This window comes from Chroicocephalus ridibundus, chromosome 11, assembly GCF_963924245.1.
Source record: "Chroicocephalus ridibundus chromosome 11, bChrRid1.1, whole genome shotgun sequence".
NCBI classification, from domain to species: domain Eukaryota; kingdom Metazoa; phylum Chordata; class Aves; order Charadriiformes; family Laridae; genus Chroicocephalus; species Chroicocephalus ridibundus.
Window position 1 is genome coordinate 10,645,188 of NC_086294.1, and position 24,336 is coordinate 10,669,523.

General features: G+C 53.7%; 1 protein-coding gene across 5 annotated transcripts in view; it reads left to right on the top strand.

Moving 5' to 3' along the window:
• The window catches only part of SH3PXD2B (SH3 and PX domains 2B), a 77,190-nt gene extending 52,854 nt beyond the window's left edge, over nt 1–24,336 (top strand). Inside the window, exons 6-15 of one of the 5 annotated variants that reach the window (XM_063349184.1) lie at nt 5,600–5,625; nt 5,990–6,025; nt 12,152–12,286; nt 13,797–13,901; nt 14,611–14,694; nt 15,994–16,111; nt 17,396–17,622; nt 18,197–18,246; nt 18,727–18,852; nt 19,778–24,336. In XM_063349184.1, the coding sequence (XP_063205254.1) occupies nt 5,600–5,625; nt 5,990–6,025; nt 12,152–12,286; nt 13,797–13,901; nt 14,611–14,694; nt 15,994–16,111; nt 17,396–17,622; nt 18,197–18,246; nt 18,727–18,852; nt 19,778–21,274 (2,404 nt within the window). In that variant the 3' untranslated portion in view covers nt 21,275–24,336. The remainder of the gene's footprint in view (nt 1–5,599; nt 5,626–5,989; nt 6,026–12,151; nt 12,287–13,796; nt 13,902–14,610; nt 14,695–15,993; nt 16,112–17,395; nt 17,623–18,196; nt 18,247–18,726; nt 18,853–19,777) is intronic. The other 4 variants (XM_063349186.1, XM_063349185.1, XM_063349187.1 and 1 more) reach the window with 4 other exon arrangements.

Consider the following 24,336-nt stretch of genomic DNA (forward strand, 5'->3'; position numbering starts at 1 on the left):
CCACAGTTTATGGTTGTACACCCCAAAGACACTGAAAATGGAGAAGGGAAGCACTGAGGAACTATATTTTCATTCCACCTCAGCACAAGAAGGACATGGACCTGTTGGGGCAAGGCCAGAGGAGGCCACGAAGATGATCTGAGGGCTGGAGCCCCTCTGCTGTGAGGACAGGCTGAGAGAGTTGGGGGCGTTCAGCCTGGAGAAGAGAAGGCTCCGGGGAGACCTTAGAGCCACTTCCAGTGCCTAAAGGGGCTCCAGGAAAGATGGGGAGGGACTCGCCTCCCTTCCTTCTCCCAGCTTACTGGAGAATGGCCCCTTTTCTCCATCTTTCCACAAGCCTGGACTGCTGGAGCTCTTTGTTCCCCCAGGGCACCAGCGAAATGTCGCTGTCGCTTTGGCTGCCGTGTGCGGCTGCAGCATTGCAGCTCCTCTGGGCAAACACACCCCGGGCAAACTCCATTGCAGCCGCAGCCTTGGACAGCTTTTAAAAATTACTTTCTTCCTTCCTTTATGTATGTGCAGGCACCCTCTGAGCTCGCATCCCCAGCCCTTGGCTAAAGCGGGAGGATTTGGGAGTGTTTCAAGGGCAGTTCAGCTCTGCTGCTGTGGATGTTTTCCTTGCTGGGGTGGAGGACCAAGTGCAGAGGGAGAAACCCCGCTCCTCCCTGCCGTGTGCCAGGGGAAGCATCACCGGTGGGAGAAGGGGGACGGGCAGGACCCAGGTCCCACGTGTGGGCTGAATCCCAGCTCTGCTGAATCAGTAAGGGGCCGTGATGGCCGGGGGCTGCCTGTGCGATCCGGGCTTGGAAGGTGCATGATAACGAGCTGGGACCCGACCAGATGAGGAAGCGTATGCTGCTAACGAGGTTATGCCTGCAGCAACTTCAGCAGCCCGTCTTTATTCTATTTATACCGAAGCCCTGGTGACGTGCCGTTAGGTGGGGGTGGCACTGGCAGTCGCAGTAATGGATTGCTTCCCGCACGCAGACTGACAGGGACTCCAGGCGGGCACCAGCCCCAATAAATCAGAGAAGGGAGAACTGGGCTAAAATGAGAATCAGCCCTGATGTGATCCGACTGTGCCAGCTTGTCTCCCGTATGGACTAATTGAAAGGTTCTGCTTAGGGCCACGGCAGACGTTGGTGGGTGAAAGATTTCTGTTTGGTCGAAAGTGCCAGAAGAAGATGCTGGGCACAAAAATCTTGCCATTATTGCAGCAGGGACCAAATCTGTTCCTTTCCCCTATTTCCATAAATTAGAAGTGCAAACTTGTAGCCACTGTCTTCCAGAAGCAAGTCTCGTCTCTTTCTGCTTCCCCGTAGCTTTTTGTGTGTTTACCTTTCCTCGTAGTTGAGCTGCTCCAGGAGCAAACCTTTTCCTTGTCACCCTTGTGTGGTGTTTGGGGGATAATACGGGCATGAACTGGGCCAGGTGACAGGGGATTTAATAGAAAAAGGGGAGGCTCAGGTCCCTGCTCCAAGGTGGATTGACTGTTCCATCTAGGAAGCCATTCCAAGAGCTTTTGCTGGTAAATGTTGATGGATGAGTTGATGGATGTTGGTTTGGATAAGGACACTTACTGGCTTGTGGCTTTTGAGCCATGTGCCGCTATCCAGACAAATTACAGCATGTTTAATGAATTGTTTCTCTTGCAGTTCTGCTGGTGCCTACGTGCGGATTCACGAGGAGCTCGGGCTAGATCTCAGCTCCAAAATAGTGGTCTCCTTCACTCTCTGCTGACAGCTGTCTTTCCTAGGTGGCAGCAGACAGAAATATCAGACGGGTTGAATCCACTCTGCAAAAATACGCACTGTGCCCGTGGGAGCTCCTTGCATGGATAGAGCACTTGGTTTCCTCTGCTCACAGGGCAGCTTGCTGAGCCCCGGAGGTTCAGCTTGGCCGACTCTTCAGTGGTTAAACATGGGGGTGGCACGGGCACTGCCGCGTGGGGGACAGGGCCTCCATTCAGTGCTCAGTGGAGCATTTGCTGAACATCGGTTCTCCCAAACAAGAGCTCTCTTGTACCCCAGTTCTCAGTCTGTCTCGTCTGCATAAACTTTGCTAAGACTTCCAACATCTCCAAGCTTCCTGAATACATACAAGATGAACTACCTCCTGATAGCTATTTTGATGGCACTACTGTGTTACAGAAGGGGTTTTTTTTGCCAAGAGCTGGGGTTTTTTCTGTGGGAGATGTTTTCTTGGAATGATGACCTCAGACCTGTCTCATCGTGCATGTTGATCGTGGCTCCTGTGCGGTTGGCCCTGCAGCAGCTGGAGTTGTTGTCCGTGTGTCGGTGCTCCACTGTCCCTCTCCGGCTCCGTGAGCTGGCTGTGGTCAGGGCTGTGCAGCAGCAGGAGAAGGGGTGGTGCTGAGGTCCCCGAGCCGCGTGTCGGGGCACCTTCCTCCCACGAGTCCCACTGCAAGGTGGGTTCTTCTGCGGGGCAACCTCAGAGCCGCCTCCCTGCAGCACACCGCGGGGGGAGCTAAGCAGCCACCAAATGTGAGTGCCTTAGGAAGGAGTTTAAAGTCAAGCAAGCTTGTAAGTTCTTCTCTAGACAATGTTCTAGCCTTTAGGGGTTTCTCGGTTTTATAATTTATGTTTTTTATTTAACATTTCTTGCTTGAATTATGACCCTGTAAGCCCATGAAGATTTCAGTGTCCGCAACGTCCTGCAGTAAGCAGTTTAACAGCTCACCTACATATTGCTGAAGAACAGCCAGCTTCTGTTTATTCTGAAGCTACCTCCCAAGCTGTTAGCTTTCCCTCATACCCTCACTGCAGCCTCGTGCTCCCCATCTCACTCCTTCCCATCACTGGATCCAGGGGGATGCTGTCTGATACGCTAGAGAAGATGCTTGAGAAATCGGACTCTTTTTTCTTAAAAAAAAGTGACATGGGAGTATTAGTTAGTGCTGAGTTCTCCATGTGTAAGAGTTTCCTTTCAGGTTTGCACTGGGGGATTATTAGGTTCTTGAAGGACACTGAAGTCAGCCCACTGCACCCTGAGACTGTCTTGTTGCCCCAGTGCTTTTAGTGAGACTCCAGTCATACAGGACCCCTCGCCTTCAGTGCTCCCGACAAGGAGCTGGGACAGTCCTGAGAAGCAGCTGGAGAACCCGTTGTGGGTTTTGCCGCCTGGGGAGCTTTGTAGGACCTGTTGGTGGCACGCAGTTATAGCTGTGTATCACTGCCTTGTAGTTGTGCTGTGGGTGCCTGGTTCATCTGCACAGCCTGGCTGTTGTGGGGGTGAGGGCTAAATGAGTTTCACAGTGGAAGGCAGACTGGCCTTTCCTTCTCTTCTTCTGGAGCCACCGGTTTCCAGGGAGCTGTGCATGCAGGCTCTGCTGCGTGCCTTTCTCAGGTCCACAGGGAATGGAGGAGGAGGAGATGCTGCCGGGAGTTTATTGCTGTTTCCTGTCTTGTCTGAGCTCTTGTCCCCTCTGAGGCGGTGGGCTGGGGCTGCTGGTCTTCAGACCTGCAGCTCTTTGTATCCGTGCCAGGAACAACCCAGCAGCAAAGTGAAATTGCAGCTCCTTCCTTGCCCCCTCACTCAGACGGAGCAGCCGGTGAAAGGAAACAGGGGGATGAGTTACAGTAATAGGTTTAGCAGATGGCAGGGGAAAAACAACAGTTATTTCCATCAGCACGAGGGTGCCATGCCCACCTGCTGATCTCCAGCGCGCTCATCTGGCCTTGCTTTGCCTCCCTTCCCCGCCGTACCACTGAGCTGGGGTAAATTTAATGGGGCTTATTGATAAACTCTGATTTAGCTCTGCAATGTGGTCTCTGTTTAGAAATGTCTTTGGGATGCTCCAATAGATTCCTCCACTGGTCTCTGTACCTGGGCCATGGTATTCAGGTCTTTGTACAGTTCTGTGGTCTCTGAACTTAACAGATAGTCTCCAGTTTCTAAACAACAATGTCCCATTTGTTTCTAGTCCATCTTTGTTGCATTTGATTTATTTTCATTGATAGCTCCATGGATGAGTACCGGAGGTTTAAGGTGCAAAGGGAAGGGTGGACTGGGAGGATAAGGCACTGCGAGCAGAACGCATTGCCAGGGTGGGTGGTCAGTCTTTGAAGGCAGCCAAGTCCTGGCATCACCCCATCGCTCTCGGGGAGTAAAATATCTGCAATAATTATGGTCTGAAAATGCAGATAAGCTCGAAAGAGAACAAAGAGTAGGCCAGCTCTGGCTGGCTTTCTTGCAGAGCGTGAAGGGATTTCCCTGCTCGGCCTGAAAAAAAAGGGGAGGGAGAGGAAAAGGTTGTTTTGCCAGTGAACTTGGTAAGCAGGTGAAGGGTCTCCTGGGGTCCATCTGGGCTGGTCCAGCTGCCTCTCCAAGCAGTGGTCAGCAGGTCGAAGCCTCAGGAGGGTCCCCTTACCACCAGGTGAATGTTTTCCTCCTTGGAAGCTCCAGTGCCTGCTCTGTGCTTTTACTCTCCCTGGAAGTAACAAGGATTGATGCCTGTCTTCTGGTACCAGAATATTCTATCTTAGCCAGATGGTCTTGATCCGTCACACGTGTAGTCTCAGAAGCAGGGAAAGCAGTCTCCTCTGTAAGTGAACAGGGAGCAGGCTACCATCACCCCACACTACAGCAGCATTTCAAGGCCACAGCAGCAAATTATGTGGAAGTGTTGAGAGCCCTTTTGTGGCAACATGGACCACCATGGTTGGGCTGGGGACAGGCCTGGTGCATTTCTTTGGGTTTCAGGCTGGTTGGGTGTCTTGGTTTTTTACCCATGATTTTTTGAGGCTTTTCTGGGCCCATATTTTCCTTGATTTGGAATTTGGATTTGTTTGCTTTTCGATCATGAAATGCCCCAAATTTCATTGTGCCTGAAGAGGGTTGTGCTTCTGCCCTGGGTTTGAGGCTCTTCAGCAACCATGTTTCTTGGCAACATTCAAATAATAGAAGGGACCCAGGACCTGTGGTTTTTAACCCATCTCACCAGCCCTGTGGCCAGCGCTGGCCATAGTAAGAGGACTTGGTCTGAAGCTGCCTTATTGACTGCTCGTAACTACCAATAGCTCCTGCTTGCTGTGTTCTGGAGGCACTTTTTCTGCTGCACAGCCCTGGTGCTCATCCTCTCTACAACACTTTAATGACTTGGACTGTTTTGGGGTATAAATGTTTTCCCCTTCCCCAACCGCTGCCCATCCTTGTCCCCGAGAGAGGCACGGGATGTGGAGGAACTTCAGTATTTCCCTCTTTATCTATCTTCAAAGTGGTGCCCACTTCTGTGGGAGCTGTGGTTTGTGCTGGGAGCAGTTTTGGGGGTTTGGGCTTCCCCAGCTCCTGACTTTGCTGCCAGATTGTCCCAATCCACCGCCTTTGCCAAGTGAAATGGCGGGAGTTGTGGCTGTCAGACCAAGCCACCGAGGAGGCCAGGCCAGCAACTGAGCCTCACCCTGGGAAAGACAAAATCATTAAATGACTAAATGAGGGGGGAAAGGCAGGCTCTTTGGAAGGTGGGTGATGTCCCACTGCTGGGACCAGCCCTGCTGTGCTTTCCTGCACAGGTTTATCATGTGGCCAACAACACAACTGCCCCCATCCCTCTGCTGACGCTCTTCCTTCTCTTTTTCAGGGACCCCATTGGAAAGAAGAGGTCTGGTAAGGACTCTTTTCCTCTCTGCCGGTTCCAACAGCTCCTCCTTTCACCCCCAGCCATGGTCTCCTGGAGTGGGGCAAGGACCTGGCCCCATGGTGGGCCAACCCACAGGGTGTGGGGCTCCCTTACACGGCGTGCCCCTTCCATTCACCTGGGGTTTCGCTACAGCCTCCAAGTCCCCATCTCACATCCCCTCACACCTCCCGTGGTGCTCTTGAAGGTGGGACGGATGCCTGCAGCTCTTGATGCTGCGCTGGCCTCCCCATTCACTTGATAATCAAGTTATTGCCACCTTTGCTGCCACCCCCCTGTTCATTTCCCTCCCCACCTCATGCCTCGTCTCCCGTCGTTTTGTTCCTCCATCAGGGTTTATCCAGAGAACGGCCTCTTTCCTGCAGAGAGGTAGTAACAGCTGCTTGCTACCTGGCCTTTGCTCTCGCTTTGCCTTCTGCCGGGGGGGACACCTGCTCGGGCTGGGCGGGCAAGCCCCTTGCAAGAAGCTGTCACATCCTCCGTAGCTTTCTGTGGTGGCTGGTGGACACGGGGCAGTAGTGGAGAGGAGGTACGCCAGACTGGGACTGGTGCTTGGCTGTCAGTACAGCTCCACATGCAGGGGCTGTGTCACAGGTCTTGGGTGAAGGACAGGGCTTGGTCTGCAGCCAGGAGGATGGAGATGCAAAATTTCCCAAATCAGGTGGAGGGTCTGAGCTGCATGGTGGTCAGCGTGAGGATGAGCGTCTCCCAATGCAGCGGTACGTTCTGCTTTGTGATTGCACCAGCTGGGACCTTTTGGGTGGACGGTTGGGTCTGAGATGCTCTACCCCTGCTCCTCAAGAGAGGGTAACACACCCCTAGTTGGTGTGTTTTAGCAGTTATCTGAACTTTCCAGAAGGAGCAGGAGAGAAGAGGGGAAAAGCCTTGAGTTTGGATTAGGGAGGGCATCTTTCAGCTACTGGAGCTGCATAAGGTATAAAAATAGCGTGAGGGTCTTTGGGAAGAAGGGTCTGAGTCCTGGCTGGATGGACATTCTGCTGCAATAGGTTGTGGAAAGGTTTTTGGCCTGAGAGTTGGGACCGCCATAAGCTGTGTAACCAAATTTGCTTGTAGATGAGTGGGTTCCTCTCGGAGGAGAGAGAAAAGATACAGGTGAGAGTCAAAGACTTAACTCCACTTTCCTTTCTTTTCTACTGGATCTGCAGGGCATTCCTTCCTCAAGAACTGATGGTGTCCCAGCCTCTTACCCAAGACAAGTCTCTGGCTGTGGGTGGGGACAAAAACAGGCTGCAGTTTTTTTCCTTCTCCTCTCTTTTGTTAAAACAGAGGTAAAAAAAAAGTACAGTCTCCCCCGTGTTGAAAACTTCTCTTGCGTGCTGGCTCAGCAGGAACATCTGTTGAGTAAGGGAAAGGTGTTACGTTTCCCTGTGAGATCAGTGTGTGTTTTGAACCCAGTCCGCTTACGTTAAGCAAGAGGAAAGAAAACCTCTTTAGGGTTGAGGAGAAGAGGAGGAAAATTTCTGCCGTAACTTTGAGGGCAGAATTCAATTTAAGGATGCTGGCTGCTGGAGAAGCAGGAGCTTCTCTCCTCTCTGTGTTCACAGCTTGCTCTGCCTTCCCACTGCAGGTTTATGGGCAGCTTCGCTCCACCGTCCTGTTGGCGTGATGGGTTTATATGTGACACAGGGATGTTGCCGAGGTCAAAGAGAAGATGCTCTTTGGGATGCTGTTTGCTTGGCACCGTTGAGAGGGAGGGAACAGGGAGAGGCTGGATAACATCCAAGGCAGAGCCTGCTCTGGCAGGGCAGGCACCTGGCCCGTGTGCGGTAGCCATCAGGGGGAGGTGTTTGTGTGCAGTAACGTTACCAAGGGCTGACGCCTCGTGCCAGGCGTGTTCAGAGACTCCTCTCACTGTCGCGCATTTTCTGGCAGCAGAAGCAGAGTTTGGTTCTGCTGCTGTCACCCTGAATCCTCTTCCACCTTGTGGAAGTGCCTGATGGTTCATCGGTTCCTCAAGCCAGGCCTGTTTTGAGGTAGCAAATACGCAGCAAGGCCCCCTTTCAATAGGCGATCTCTCTGAGGAGGGGGCAAGCAATAGCTGCTGACAAACAAAAGTCACGAGAATTGTTTCCCAGTTGCTTATTTCTCCCAGCATTGCCAGAGAGGGGGGGAGCTGCTCGTCAGGCGAGCGTTGGAAGGAGCTCCTGGCGCAGCAAGCCCTGTTTTGAAATGGGATTTAAGCAAACACTGAGATAGGAAGTGGGTTAAAGTGCTGCCTGCCCTCGGTCTCCTGTGGTGGCCAAGAGACTCAAGTGACATTTGCTGTTGCTAAGAGGGCCCGGTGTAAGCGAGCACTGGAAATAAAATCTGCTTCATCTACTGAGCTTTTTCACCAGAATTTGTAGTCCCACATGTCTGTGAGCCTTAGGCAAGGGCCCAGGCTCCAAACAGCCTGCAGCGTGCAGGGGGTGGATTATTCCCAGACTCTGGGACTCTGAAGACTGACTTGGCCACTGACTTAGGTACATCTAAAAGTAGTCATCGTATCAGTCCCCAAGACTGTTTTGAGCGTTTCTATTCACTCCTCTTGCAGTTCAACAGAGAGCACAGATGGAGAGTCATGGGTTTGTTGTGGCACTGACTTGGTGCAGGGGAACCTGAAACTGTCTCCAGACTTTATATTTGGGAGGAGCTGCCCAAGGAGGCTGGCAGAGAGCTCCAATATCCCCCTACCAGTTTCATTTTACATGCCTTCCAGACAAGAAGTTGTCTGGCCACATCCCTTTTACTGTGCTACATAATGTGCCTGCTATGGTGTGGAGACCCCAAACCACAGTATTCCACCTAATGAGGAACAATGAAAACACAGCTTTCGTATCCTACAGCAGCCGTAGGGGACCTTTCTAAAACTCCACTGGTGAATGGTATTTCCATGTGATTATTTTCCAGTTCTGGAAAAACCCCTGGAGAGATGAGAGGGCTTGCAAAGAGTACAGCACAACATCTAGTGCCCGTTTCACGAGAGAGGAGGAAGAAACTCACTTTTGCGGTACTGATCTTCACAAACTCATCAGGTCTGGGAGAGGAAGGGCTGTCCTGAGACCATGGGACAGATTAGCACAGGCCAGAGGACTAGGAGGAAGAAACTTTATCTGAAGTTGGATAAAGCATGACATTTTTGGAAGGTGTATCAGGCAAGGGATAGGGTGTATAGCAACGGCAGGCTTCAAAAACAAATGCCTGTGCCCCCTCTTTTATTTCAGTCCTGAGCTCTTTGTTTCCCTCTGGAGGCCCCAGTGTCCAAGCCCCATAAGAAAGTCCTCACTTTTGGCACTGATACTGCAAAGCCCGAAATTGGAAAGGCTGGAAATGTCGCAAGCAACCCCATATCTGTGAGATTTTCCTACCTGGTTTTGTACATCTCAACGCTTTGGGTGAATGGCCAAGTTTCTGGTCAAACACAATCTGCAAAGATTTACAGGCTGACCCATCACTCGTATGTGACGTGTGCTGAGAGCGCGGTCACTGCGCTGAGCAGTCCTTGGGTTGGTAGCTGGGATGTCCACTGCCTGGAGGCAGCTTCTGCCTGGCCCTGCCTGCAGGGCTGAGTGCGTCTCCAGGGCGGCTCTCCTGCGCCCACGGCAAGCATCAGTTCTGCAGGTCCACTCCAAGGACCTCAGTGGTCTCTTGACTCCAACGCTCGTCCCTTCTCTAGGCCACGTTTGTGCCAGTCTCACAAATGAGGGGGGTTCAGGATACACAGTCTGTGCTCCTCCTGCCTACAGCTGTCTGCAAAACTCACGCTGTTGTGGGCTCTGGGCTGTGCTGACGCTTCCTCCCCTCCCCAGCTGCAGGGCTTCAGCACTGTCTCCCATCTTAGATGGTGAGGTTTACACCATTGCTATTTTTAAGAGACTAAGTCTGCCCATAAGTAGGAAGTTTTGTTGTTAACTTGAGTGTGTGTTTTTGTGGTTCAGGATGATTATGCCAGGTGAAGGCGGCCCTGAAATTTACTCCTACTTCTTCCTCCAAGCTCAGTTTACCACTGCTGTTGCTGGTTTAATAGGTTTAATTGGAGGATCCAAAATTGCCCAGTGAAACTACAAATAGCCTCAGAGCAATGGGTGTAATTTTAGCGAGGGAGGCAGAAAGGAGAGTACTTCTCTCTTCCTATAGCTGTTATTCTTCTCTCAGGGGCTGGATAGATCCTCTGATCACTTTAAGCACAAACCTTTAATTGAGCTAGTAGAACAGATAGTCCTAGCATCCACCATTCACTTTAGAGGGCTATTTTTAATTGTCTTGTGCCCCACCTCTGGGTTTTGGCATGGAGGAAGCTTTCATTAGTGGTAACAGATCCTCTGCACTCGGCCAGCTCACCTGGAGCTCTGCAGAGTGCTGTTTATAGGAGAATAATACGGACAATTTGCCTCCTCTTCCTTTAAATAAGACTGTCCCGAAGATTACATTGTTCATTTAAATCTTTGTTGTGGTCTTTTAGTCTCAGAACAGGTTTGAGAGGTTGTGACCTTGGGCACAGGAGAACTTCTCTGTGGGGGAGCAGAGCATCCTAGGATTGCTTGAAGACCTGCTAGATCTTCTCCATCTGTATTCATCCCTTTGCAGGGTGATTATGCCACCCTAGGTTTTCTGGGGGGGAACATATGCCCTGCAACAGGCTCTTCCATAAGAAAGATCTTTTGTAGGCTGAGACCTCTCATGGGATGGGGGAGCCATTGGGTCCTCTTGCAATGTAGGTGCACTTGACCATAGACTCTCCTTCTGATACATGCCCTGAATTTGTCTTTGATGCGTTTTGCCTTTATGTGCCAAGAGCCCACCCCTGTCTATGTCATTTCTTTCTCACACCCTTCAGAGACTGGGAGGTAATTGTCCCGTATATCTGCTGTGCCATAGCAGATACAGCCCTGGGTCAGATGTGATTTCTGCCTTGACCCAAAACTTGGGGCTTCCTGCTCAGGATACACGCACTGCCCACGTAAATTTGACTTAACGCCCATGGTCAGGTATGTGATTCTGTTGTATCACTCCTGCTATAATAATTAGCACCATCCTCTTACCAAAGCACTTGGCAAATATTATTTTGTTCTTATTGCACCTGGGGAGAACAGGGCAATAGAATAGTGTCCGCATCTGACAGGTTGCAAGCTCACAAGGCAAAGCATTGGGTTGGAGGCCAGAGCCAGGGCTCGGGGTGGAGAGGAGCCATGGGCAAGAGTTTCTGACACCTTTTTGCTTCTTGGAGGCTTTCAGAGGCAGATGGGGCAGGTGCTGCTGGTGTTGTGGGTCACAGAATGCCTTGCGGCTGGTTTAGCAGGAGGCTGAGCCCGATCAAGCACCCGGGTCGGTGGGGCTGAATCGGCTGGACTCGGCACCGAGCACCCGCAGTGTCTGCTCGTCTCGGTCTGCAAAGCCCCGGGTCGCGTCGTGCTCTCCCTGCACACCTCAAGCTCTGTGCGCGTATAGGGAAAGGTAGCTTTGCTCAGTGTATAGGGACAAACTTGGGACCACGGAGACAGATGTGAGCCGAACCCTCCGCTGCAGCGCCACCGTGGCAAGCAGCGCCAAGCGAAGGGGGAGCATCCGTATCCCCAGCCCTCTCCTAAAGCGGAATGTGCTCGCAAAGTACAAACCAGCCTCGCCCTGCTGTGCCTCGCTGCCGGTCCCCTGGCAGAGGCCGGGCGGGGGGTGGCTGGCGGGGCTCGCCCGTGTCCCCTGTCCTTAGCCCGCAGTGCCACCTGCAGCCCGCCCGGGCTCGGCGCAGCCGCCGCCGCAGCGCCCAGCTCATCCCGCCGCATCCCTCTCTCCGCTGGGGGTCGGGCACCGCTCTGCCCGCGGGAAAGCTTTGCTCCCGGTGAATCCTGCCCCTTTGCTCCTCCTTGGGGTATATATATATTTTTTTTTTTTATTATTTTTTTTTTTTTTACTTTTCCGTCATCGAATTGGGATCTCCGCAGGAGGACTTAGTGGAGCACGCACATAGCCGTGAGAGCAAACAGTGCTGGCGAGTCACGAGAAGGGGGCTGAATGCTTAAGGGCAATGATGAGAGCGGGGTGCTGCTCTGTCCCACAAACACCCCTCCACCTGGGTGTCCAGGAACAGCAAAACTCACTGCAGGGGGGTGTGTCTTGGCTTGGGGTCTGAGCTCGTCCCTGCGTTGGCGCAGCTGATGCCAGGACACAGGAGACAGCCCTGACCCCACACTCAGTCTCTGACAGCATCCCTGCGCATCCGTGGTGGTGGTGGGGTTGCTTGGATGGCTCTGTCTGTGAGCAGGAAGGTGGGTAGCAAGTGAAAGGTCTCACCTGGCTGTACCCATCTCACCTGGCTGCTGGTTTGGTCTCTCTCCTCCTCACTCTGCCCAAGTTTCTGGCTCACGTCTCTCACGCTGGGGTCCCCAGGGTGTCCTGGAGCTGCTCGCGGGCCAGCAGGTGCTTGGGAGCGGTGGCCTGTGCTCTCGGGAGCTGGTGCTGACCCTGCCACACGGGTCGGTTCTTGTTCCCCCTGTGCAGGAGCTGACTCTGCGTCGGTCGACCCGTTGGTGCTGGAGCAGTATGTCGTGGTGGCGGACTACCAGAAGCAGGAGAGCTCCGAGATCAGCTTGTGCGTGGGCCAGTTGGTGGATATCATTGAGAAGAACGAATCAGGTACAGAGAGTTTGGCTTGGCAGAGGGCTTTGGGTCTACTGTGTTGCAGAGCAGGGGCAGGAGTAGAAATCCTGTATGGTCAGTGTTTTCCTAATAGGACCTTAAGCACAACAGCCTCCAGCACCTCACAGGGATGTCCTTGGATGGTCAGTTGAGGTGGGATGCAGCTTCGGACTGCAGGCTGTCTGTATGAGCATGGACAAGACTTGTGCACTGTCTCTAAAGGAAGGGTCTGATCACCCGTGTGCTGAGCGCCAGGCGCCATCCAGCTTTTACAGTCTCTACTTTATGCTTCTTCGTGATGAAAAACTTGGCCGATGTGTCCTGAGGACAGAAGCCATTCCTGGAGCTGGCAGGCTTGTTTTATTGACAGCGGGATACACTCTCATGGTGCCCATGAAAGCGCCCATTGTGCCGTTGCAAATTCCTGCCTCCGAACACAATGGAGCACCCGGCCGCGGAGCAGGGTCAGGCAGCCGAGCCGTTCGCTTGCTTCCAAACTTAAGCTTGCTCTTAACCTCTGCAAAGGGATCGCGTCACGTCATGGGCCCAGCTTCTGGAGTTTGTTGAAAAGGGGAATTTATTCCCTGAAGTTAATAAAAGTTGCTTGCGGGGGGGGGTTGTTAAAGATAAATTGCGAAAATAGATTTTAAAATTCTGGAAACCTGGTCCCCAGAGGAGCAGTTGCACCAGCAGCTATGTTTGAGAATGGGGAAAATAAAAGCAACCCAGAAGCAAGTGAAACCTACTAGCACGGCCAATTCAGAAGATATGGCAGATAATTTATTTATCAAATGTCAGCCCTTATTTTCCCGTCCACGCAGGTAGCTGCTGATTCCCTCCCCGACAATCTAGTTGTCTTTCTAAATGACTCACTGCTGAGGTTCTGAGGATAATGCTCAGTCTTTATTTTTTTCCCCCCTGAAGACACAAATAGCTTGTGCTTTTAATAACCGAGGAGCACACGTTTATTTTGATTGGACACCCGGGGTGGCCCGGAATTGCTCGTGGCCGCTACGGAGCTGGTAGGTTTCCGCTGGGAGAGCTCATGTTTTAATCCTGCATTTGCTCTTAGCTTTTCAAATTTACTGTTTTCACAAATGTAAAGAAGGCGAGCGCGCAGCTGGAGTCAGCTATCGATTTGCAGACAGTGTATTCATCTCTGCTAATTGGCCTGGGCTTGCTGACCCAGACTGAGGGAAAATGAACCACAAAGGGAAAAAAAATAAAACGCAAATGCGATGGCTGGAGCCATGCAGTTCTCAGGGTCTCTCCCATGTTTTGTGAGGGAGGAACTGTACACGTAGGTAGCATTCAGCTGTGATTCTGCTGTGCTGCTGTCTGTGCTCCCTTTCAGACAACGCTTGGCTCTTGCTTTGGGGTCACCCCAGCCTCCTGTGTAGGGAGCAAGGAGAAGGCAAAGCCCCCCCAGGCTCATGGTTTGGAGAGAGGGAAGGAGTTTTTGGCTGGTGGGAGCCCTTGCCTGAGCTGCCTGCTGTTTTCTTCTCAGGGTGGTGGTTTGTGAGCACGTCGGAGGAGCAAGGCTGGGTGCCGGCCACCTGCCTGGAGGCACAGGATGGTGTCCAGGATGAGTTCGCAATGCAGCCTGATGAAGGTAAGAAGCTGCTGGAGACATCTGCCCCAACTTCTTCATGCTGAACTGCACTGAGCTGCTCTCAGGAGTGCTTAGCCCTCCCTGACTTAGGCAGGGCACGAGCGAGGGGAAGGACAAACCCACACGTGCTCTTCAGTCATGTCTGCCCACAGTGGTCCTGCCTGCCCAGTGCTCTGCTCCGGCGCTGTAGCAGGAGTGGGGCAGCTGGATACTGGTGGTGTAACTGATGGCCTTTCTGCTCCCTCACAGAGGGGTTGAAGGTGCCACCTCCAGGGAACACCCGGTTCTGCCATCCCAATGCCTTATTAGGCCCCAGGGAGCTGTTTTACGTGCACTGGAGGAGGAGCAAAGCTAGGAAAATTCCCTTGTCTTCTAAACCCATGCAGAACAGAGCATGCGTGAGCTCACATGATGAGAACAGCAAGGTTGCAACCTTTGCTTAGAGCAAATCTGAAACGCCTCTGGAGAATGCATCCTTCCCATTGACCGCTGGATGCTCAAAGCAGTGCTGTAGCTGGCTCAGCCCCTCATCTTGGGGAGATGGAGGTGGGAGGGGAAGCTCAGACTGGTGGGGGTCCCAGGGGGCTCCAGGTGAGTACAGTCTCTGTGCCACTCTCTGGTGTCAGCCCTGTCTCCTCTTGGACCTGAAGTGCCATCTCCTTACATCCTCTCTTGTCCTTCTCCTGCTTCCCCAACATGCTCTTCCCAGTCCCACGGAGATACTGGTCTCTGCCCAGGCACGTTGGCCGCCGTCGGACTCTTGGGGACTTGTACACCAGTGGATGGGGTCAAGGTGGACTTCATAGAGACTTGTTCTGCTGCCCATGTTTTGTGCTTGGAGCCTTGTTGTGTGCATGTTTGTTCGCTTTGCATGTGATGGACCCTGCTTGTATTAGTCCTCAATGCGTGCCATACGTGCTCCTCAGCCTTCCATTAGGCCCACTCATGTCCACCTCTCTTTCCTCTATCAGCTCTTCCTTCTAACTTTTTGAGGCTTGTTTTGTGTACAGAGGCTGGAGTTTCTGCTTTCCCCCAACACATGTGTGCAGACTTCATGCAATTGCTGCCTTATTTCCTGGAAAAGTAGCTCCTCTGAGCGATGGGCCTGGGGTTGGTGGCTCAGATGTGGTCAGGAGGAGAAGAGCCAGCTTGGTTTTGCTGGGTGCGACAGGACGTTTTCTGCTTTGACTAGTTTGCATGAAGGGGGTGGGAAATCAGGCCCTTCAAGGGCTGCGCTCCTCCAAGAAGACAAAGCCAGGAAATATGCACGGTGAAGATACGCGAATGTCCAGAGGAGTGGGGTTTGGAAGCAGACTTTTCACAAAATGGCCTTCACCCTTTTGCGGCTCTGCTTAAGCACAAGCAATTGCTTTCCTGAGTTTCCTCCAGAGAGGACAGGACAAGGTGAAGCAGAAGGGTGGATGGATGGGCCTTTTTGTTTGACATGTTGTCCACATGGCTCTTAGGATGTTTCCCTTCTTCTTGAAGGGGAGAGCATCCATGTCCCTGCCTACCATTGTTTGGTCTAGGACATCAGACTCTTCTCCAGGCTCACCACGTGGCTTTGACCAATGTCTTGGGGGACCCAACTGTTGAACAGGGAAGTTCATATGGAGCTGCTGTTGTAAAGTGGTTTGAGGGCTGTGCGTGAGAGCACGTCTCTGTGTGTGGGGTTACTCCCTGATGTCTATGGGATTTTGTTCCCTCTGTAGAGGACAGCTGTTCTTTAAAGGCTCTGAGAAAGAAATTTGAACTGAAATGGGTGCATGGAAGGGCTTCTGTGAAGAGCAGGTGAGAGGAGAGGTGTCATACAAAAGATAGCCTTTAGTCCTAAGGGAGAGGAGGAACTGTTTCAGACACCTTCTCCTTGGGGCCAGACTAGCTCACCAAAGCTTACATTTCAAAATGCAGCTGGGTTTGTTTTGAAATACATTTCACTGGCATTTCTTTTATGAATGGTTGTGTATCTTTGTGTGTTTGCACCTGTATTACAACATGAATTATCATTATATAAAGCACTTAACCGTTGTTCAACTGAGTCCAGGTTTCCATAAAACAGTACCTCCATGAAACTGCACTTTCTTTCCAACAGAGGAGAAGTACACCGTTATTTACCCATATACCGCAAGAGACCAGGATGAAATGAACCTGGACAAAGGGGCTGTGGTGGAGGTGATCCAGAAGAACCTGGAGGGCTGGTGGAAAATCAGGTAACGTCCCTGCCTCTTCCTCTTCCCTGGCACCGCTGCTGGGGCTGTGCAAAGCAGAGACCTGATGCGTGTGGGACGTACAGTCCAAAGGCAAGTGTAGGGTATCAGGAAGGGCAGAGTACCAGAACTCATTTCTCTCCATCCCTACAAACTAAGGCTAGCTGACGATCAGGGCTTCAGCCAAGCGTAGCTGTGGTTAAACATCTTTAAAATCCCCCGGGTTCCTGTGCTGGGAGGTGGACTGCATCACGGCATCACATGCCCCAGCAGTGCAAAGGGAACCCGTGTAAGAGCACCAGTGTTACGTCATGTGCTGCTGATGGGAAAACCAGAGTGTCCTGGCGGCAGGCTGGATCCTCTGGCTGTGTTAGGAGGCTCCTGCGGAGAAGGGCCTTTGTCCGGGCCAGGTCTGCTCTGTGCAGGGTCTGCTGAGGCCAAAGACTCCATATCATCCCAAGCTGATACTTGTTTTCTCCTGGAAGCTCATTTTCTCTTGTCTGTGGTCTAGCAAACAGCCGGACTTGAGCAGGGTGGGAGCACATACTGCAATTTTCTTAACCTTACATTGAACCTGCGGTCTTGGCAGCAGCAAAGCCCCAGAAAAATGTCCATTGACTTTTTAAGCAGAGGAGAGCTGCCACGAGAGCTCTAAAGGCAATTACAAGCTCAGTAGCTGGTGCCATCTGAGTGCAGTGGCTGCGGCCCAGCCAGCGGGGAGAGTCTCTGACGCTGGCGTGGGACCCTCCAGCATGGCAGGGAGACTCCGCGGATGTGGTTTCTCAATCAGATCACGGGGCTGGTTTCTCTCCTAAACAGTGCAGATTTAGAGCAGGGAAGGGACCCAGGCTGCCAGCGCTCAGGCAGAGAGCTTGTGCTTTCTCCAAAGACCAGGTACGTCAATCCTAGAAGCAGCGCTCTGGTTTTCCCCTCTGCTTCCCCTGCCAGTGCACTTCATTCCTGAACTGGTGCCATTGCCGAGGTGAAAAGGAAATCAGACTTCACGCCGTTCCCAGCCCTTGGCCCGCTGGCTGCGGCCGGCTTGCACGGGAGCGTTAGTCATGGCTGGAGCTCTCCAGGTGCCCACGTGCCACGGAGCATGACGCCAGGCAAGCTCGTTTTGCCCAGATTGTGCAGTACCTTCAGCCAACGCGTGTCCTGGGCTGTAGCTCCAGGGATGTCCGATGGCTCAAGGCCACTCGAGTGCAGTGGGTTGCTCCTCTGGGAAGGGCTTGTGGTCCAGCACGGGGACTCTGCACAGTGACACTGCCATTGTTGCCACCACAGGTACCAGGGCCAAGAAGGCTGGGCCCCCGCCTCCTACCTCAAAAAGGGGAATGGAGAGATGTTCTCGCAGAAGCTGGGGTCAGGCTCCTCCGCTCATTCCTGTGCCTTGGATCTGGATGGCATCTCTCGGCAGCAGGTCGTGGCGAGCCGAGAGAAGGATGGACTCTCTAGCCAAAGGGATGGGAGATTCGACAGCCGTCCCCTGCCCAATGCTGACATCCGACGCAGTAAGTGGCCGGTCGGGAGGAGGCCAGTGGTGGCTGGGGTGTCAGCGCAGCCTTTCCTGCAGGCTTTTGGGCAGTGTAACGGGGTGCAGAAGGCTTGCAGGCACTGTGAACTCTGCAGCAAGGTCTGCAGGTGACATTGCATAGGCAGATGGGGCACGAGCATGATGCTGCCCAGGGACCTGCTGAGGATCAGCAAATGTGATGGGGATAAAAGCCTCCCCTTCCCAGACTGGAGGTGCTCTCCTCAGAAGCTGGGGCCTTTTAACTCCTCTGCAAGTCAGGTCGTCTGGGTCAGGCCTGCAATGATAAAGCAGCTTCATGTGGTGACCTCAGCTGCATTTCTCAGCGGCACCCGATGGTGCAAAGCTGGTTCCTCTTCCAGTGGGATGCCCTCAAAACCTGGGTGACCCATGCCATTCAGGGTACTGGGCAGACAGGTTCCTCCTTCGTCTTCCTTGCCCATGGGGCAGGCTTGGCTCTTGCCTTTCTGTTTTCTCTTTCACTTGTCTTCTGTGAACACACGTGCAATCAACAGCCAGGAGCTCAAACAGCATCTGAAATTCTTCCTCCACAGAGTCACCAAAGATGAGGCAGAGACCCCCTCCTCGCCGAGATCTCACCATCGTAAGTGCCAGCTGATGTAGGGGAGCAGCAACGGCAAAGGGAGTCGGAGAGAACTGCTTATCCTTTACCTGGGATCTTGCCCCTGTACTATGGGCTCTTCTCTTGGTCAAGGCTGGAGTACACATGCCCACATGCCACCTCCCTGCTGTCTTAAGACTATTCTGTTTGTATGTGGTCTTTAAATGAACTTTTGGCCAGTCTGTCCCGCAAGGCTGGCTTGCCAGCAGGAGGCTGCAGACCGGCTCCCTCCCTCTGGGGAAGGGGACTTGGCTGCCAGCAAGGGCTCTGGCGCTGAGCAATTTTCTGCTCAGCCTGGAAACAGTTTGCTGGTTTGTGTTGGTGAGGATGCTGCATGGGCAGAGCTGGTCTCCCTGGGCTGGCCATGCTGGCTTGTGTCTCTGCAGGCTGGTGGGCTGTGTGCAAGTTGTGTTGCACCTTCTGTAGAAACATGCTGATGGGTTTTCTTCTTTCTTGTCATAGCCACGTGGTTTGAACCTGCCTAAACCTCCTGTCCCTCCTCAAGTGGAAGAGGAATATTACACCATCGCTGACTTCCAGACCACCATCCCTGACGGCATCAGCTTCCAGGCAGGAATGAAAGTAGAGGTGAGACTGTCATCTTCCCTTCTCACATCTTCACGTCAGTGCAGTGCTCCTGACTCCCATTGCCCTGGGAACTGTTTTGGGCAGGAGCTCCCTTTCCAGGCAGGGAAGATATGCTCACCATGGTGTTCTGAGTGGAAGCCAGGCATGGCAGTGCATGTGATTGCCACTGTGGACTGTTAACGTCCCAGGGCTCTCCTAGAGTGGGAGAGAAACCTGTATGAGCTCATGAGACTTTGGAGTCCCTGATGCTCTTGGCGGCCTCCTGTGCCCTAGGTGTGCGGGTGCTGTGTTGTCTGAGCTACTGAGCTACTTAAAACCACATCACAAATCGGGGTAGAGATGGCGTTTCTTTCTTATTTAGGCTAGGTGTAAAGTTAAAAGCCCTTTCAGAATCGCTTTCCTAGCACACAGGCCTCTGCGGGCAGAACCCCTCTTGCAGGTGTGATTTTGCTTTACAAAATGTAAGCTGCGCCTTTCTAAGAGGGTTTTTCCTTTATGGCTGCCCTAGTCAGGTCCTCCCAGGTCCCAGCCCCGCTTCTGGAGCACGCAGAGGCCGGATGGTGTCTGATCCGTGCGGTGTCGCTGCCGGTTGACCGCTCCAACAGTGCCGCGCAGTGGCCACTGCCAGTACCCGGCATCCTGGTCCTGTCTCCCTGGCGGGATGGTGACAGCTCAGCCGCAGCTCCTTGACATGGCTATATCGTTCCTCGGTCCCATGGCACGCAGGTGCCCCCTGGCAGAGGTCGTTCGCAGGTTCCCCTCCTGTTAGGATGCCAGTCCTGTGATTACACAGCTTTTGGTTACCAGGATGGAGAGGCACCGAGGCCGTGTGCCACCCAGACATAATTTCAGTGACACCCAGCATCCCCTCCTGTGCAGAGAGGGCTCCTGCATGCATGTCTGAAGTTTCCTCTCCTCCTGGCAGGTTATTGAGAAGAACCTGAGTGGCTGGTGGTACATTCAGATTGAAGAGAAGGAAGGCTGGGCCCCTGCCACGTTCATCGATAAGTACAAGAAAACCAGCAATGCGTCCAGGCCAAATTTCCTGGCTCCGCTACCCAATGAGATGGCCCAGCTCCGGCTTGGTGACACCGCAGCTGACAGCAGCACCGGTGAAGAAGCAACGGGACCATGTCGTCCTCTGCCGGAGGCTCCTCCTAATGGTACAGACTGTGGTGGGAAGTGGGCCAAAGACTGGAAGGGGAAGGAGGCCCCCGAGAGTGGGGACTTAGCCTTTGCTGGTGGCTACGAGGAGATTGTGGACCATGACATGGAGGAGAAGCCCAGCCTGCCACCCAGGAAGGAGTCGATCATTAAATCGGAAGGCGAGTTACTGGAGAGGCAGAGGCCTCCCCCCAAGCCCCCAGGCATGATTTTGCCCATGATCCCACCCAAGCAGTCGGTGGCCCCAAAGGACAGCAAGAAGCCTGAGCTGAAACCGGAGAAGGGCAAACTCTTCCAGCTGAAAAATGAAATGGGACTGGAATGTGGACACAAGGTGTCAGCCAAGGAGGTGAAGAAACCAAACCTCCGGCCCATTGTCAAGCCAACCAAGCCAAAAGCTGAGCCCGTGGAGGACAAGCCTGAGCCCATTGCCCAGAATCCGTTCTTGAAGTCAAGACCTCAGATCAGGCCAAAGCCCGCTGCAGCCCCCCGAACTGACCCACATCCAGCTGATGATAAACTGGACATTTGCAGCCTGCGGAGCAAGCTTAGACCTGCAAAGTGCCCAGAGAAACCCTCAGAGCAGGACACCGCTGCTGGAGAAAGCTCTTTCAGTAACGCCATGGTCTCTTCAGAGGCTTCTGGAAGGTTTCAGGAGCGACCAAGCACGGAGAGCAAACCCCTGCCCAAGCTGGACAGCCATGCCGTGAAAGAGGCGCTGCCCAAATCTCCCCCGGGCCCAGCAAACACCCCAGGTGTCAGGGAGCCCCCACCACAGCGCCCCGTTGTGCCACCCCGCAGACCACCCCCCCCAAAGAAAACAGGGGGTCCTGCCTCCGGCCCCGCAGCGGAGCTCAGGGCCCCGGCACGGGACGCACCCGAAATCAGGTCATCCCCGGTGCCAGGGAGGCCCATGCTGGTTCCTCCGAAAGCCAAGCCGTTCCTCTCTGCCTCCATCCAAGAAGAAACCAAAGTGAAAAGCAGCGTGAGCCCAAAGGTCGTATCCAAGCCGGTGGAGAGAGGGGAAGCTAAGGAGAGGACCTCAGCCCCGATCTCCAGTCCGGACATCGCCAGGGAAGCTCTCTATGTGGCAGTGGCAGATTTTGAAGGCGACGAGGAGACCAACAGCTTTAAAGAAGGGACTTTGTTTGAAGTTCGCGAGAAGAACAGCAGCGGCTGGTGGTTTTGCAAGGTCCTGACTGGGGGGCCGTGCTGGGAGGGCTGGATCCCTTCCAATTACCTACGGAAGAAGCCATAGCTGCTCCTCTGCTCGCAGGGCTGGAGTTTCCCCGGTCTCTCACCTGAGTATTTAATTAGCAGATTAATTTATAGTTTTCTGTGAGGCTGGCTTTAAAAAAAACAGATAATAATTGAGATCCCATGCATCCCGGCTGCCACGTTAGTGGCAGCGTGAAGGAAGCAGCTCGGCCTCCCCTCCCCACCCGTGTGCTCCCACCCACCCTCCTCCCCGCGTCCCCCCGAGCACTTTGCTCCCGTGGCCACACCGGCAGCCCAGCCGTGCAGCCAGGGCTGCTCTGGCCAAGCTTGGTGGCTACATGATGGCTACCGTGGTTCTCTGCGCTGGGAAGATGGATCTTGATAGATATTTTTGCCACCTGTATGGGGAATTGAAAAGAAATACGGCAGTAGCCAGGGAGAGGGGCGAAGCGTGGCGTGGTACCAGCAAAGGAAATCTGGATGCACAAAAGGACTTGCCTTTCCCTGAGGCTCAGGGTCACAATCAAATGTTGTAGGTCACATTGCTTAGTCCAGGTGTGTAGCAGAGCCGTAGGGAATGCGGCAAAAAGAGGAATGATGGTTGAGAACGGGGTCCCTGTAGCTCTGTGTGTACGCACAGGCACAGGCATTGCACTCCAGATAAGGGCTGTGCCTTGCTCCCCGCACCGTGCATGCCACGGGACCGTCCCTTGGTCCTTCCCCAGTCTATGACAAGTGTTAACTTCAATATCCTCCTGGAGGAAAAAAAAAAATAATACAAAAATACACACACACACGCACAGGTCCTCTCTGTGCTGATCCAGGACACTATGCAGGCTTCTTCCACGCAGTATTGCAACCAAACAACGAGAGGTGTTTTGTTTCTCTAGCTGAAGAATACTATGCAAGGCACAGAGGACCAAAATGGCCCCAAAAGCCCTGGAAAGAGGATGCTTTGCTTTCCTTCCCACACAGACTGCCCTGCCTGTTGGACTAATAGGGGACCACGCGTTCCCGCGACCCACAGAGCTTCCCCAGGCTGGCGGGCAGCAGCCGGGAGGTGGGTCCTTCAGTCGGTGCTGATCTTATCAAGTGCAATCCAGAACGTGGGAGTTCAGCTCCTCCCCATAACCAGTTGCAAGGCGTGGCTGGTGCTCAGGGGCTCCCTGCCTTGTTTGTCACCCCATCCGCCTGTCTTCCAGGTACTTTCATTTCATCCTGCGTGGCGGGCTCTTTGGGGAGCTTCAGGTCAAGCAGAGCCTGGTGGGTTTTTTTCCGTGCTGACATTCCTGCCTGCCAAGCCTAATCTTGCCTGTGGTGTTGCTTATCCCAGCAGGAGGACGAGCGTGGATGAACCGTCGTTCCCCAGTGCTGCTTCCTTCCCTCTGTACTTGGCTACTTGCAGATTCAGGGCCACAGTTCTCTCTCCAGAAGAGCTTTAAACCCTGCGCTTCCGTGGGTTTCTTGTTGACCAAGCCCTGTTGCCCTTTCTAGTCTAATTGCAAGTGTAAGCGCTGCAGCCGCAGCTCCACAGCCACATTGTTTTGCTGCTGAAAACAATTATAGTTTTCCCTCTAATTTGAGGCCAGCAGAATTGAAGCAGTGTTGTCTGCTCCCCCAGACGCTCACTTCCTTTTCTGTCCTGTATTTTCTATCCTGGAAACGTGGAGTTGAGGTTGGTAGTGCCTCAGGCCAGGGTCGTTCTGGGAAGGCAATGGGGCAGTTTGTCCCAACCCTGGTTTGATAGAGAAGTCCTGACCATCCCAATTCGGCCTCATATCCAGAAGCACCAAGGTTCATTTTTAGTCGTGGGAATTTGTGCACCCCGGTCTCCGGCTGATTCCTCTCCCTCCCACCTACGGTTTTCTCCAGTGGCACATCAGCCTCCCATCAGGCTGAGTCACCTGCGCTGGCAATAAGCAATACATCTGCAGCCCAATCCTAGAAGCAGGTTCCTTGCGTGGCACGCTGCGAGGTGTTGCTGTGCTCCCGGGAGAGCTGCAGGGTGGGCTGGGGGAACAATGCTGCCTTGTCTCTGCGCATCTCTTGCTCCAGTAAATCCCTTTTGCTTTGGAAAGGAATGGGGACAGGAAGAGTTAAGCCAGAGCTGCCCGGCAGCCAAATCCAGCCCCCATCATACCCGGGGAGGGGGCTGGACCTGTGCCCCCCATCTGCTCTGGCAGTTTCCCCCAGGGGGTGGAAGGGCTGTGTGCCCTTTCCCCGTGGCACTGTGTCCTTGCTCTCTCTTTGCTCAATGGCCTTTTAATCTGAGAAGTGTCTCTCCTTTCTCTGTCTCAGAGACTTCACTGCCCCTGGCTTTCCTCAGCGGGGACAGTGCTATTTCTGTGACCTCCATACTAAATGAGGGCTATTTCTGCTTTTCTCCCGGACTGAACCTCAGAACTGGTAGTGCTTCATTTTGCTGACACAAGTACTGTATTTGGCTCATTGAGCGTGTGACAGGATCACCCCTTTGTTCCCAAAGAGCTTCCAAGAAGGCAGGGTGAGTGCCCAAGGTGGGGGTCACCCTCGGGAGGGTGCCAGCACCTGCAGCCTTACCCCTCCCTACCGCTCTTCCGTCTGCGAAGGGACCGCAGGCTGGACAACGGCTCCCGTCGGGAAGATGCCGAGAGCCATTGGGCTGGCAGGGCTTTGCCCTCCCCTGTCCGACGCGTGCCCCCCCCCCGGTTCAGCAGCTGCCTGTGCCCTCTGCCAGGCTGCCTCTCCTCTTTGTACCTCGCACGTCAAACGCGGCCAAGCTCCCCGACTACCTCGTGAGGAGGAGGAGGGCAGCCGGGAGGCTCAGTACCCTGCGCTTGGCCACAAGGCGCATCACCCCATCAGCCAAAGACCAACCTCCCTCCTTGCCCACCACCAGCACGGCCCCGAGGCCGGGGCTTGCGGCAAGGCGGGGGGCATTGCCGTGGTTTAGGGCAGAAGAGCCGGGTGTCGGGGGGTTCCTGTGGCTCGGCACATTCCTGGCAGGATGGAGGCCCCGCTCCTCCTCGCAGGCTCTCGAAGCCCATTTGTCTGTCCGTGTCTCGCTGTATTATGTAGGCGCATATAAATCTACGTTATTGCGGGTGGGTGGCGGGGGGGGGT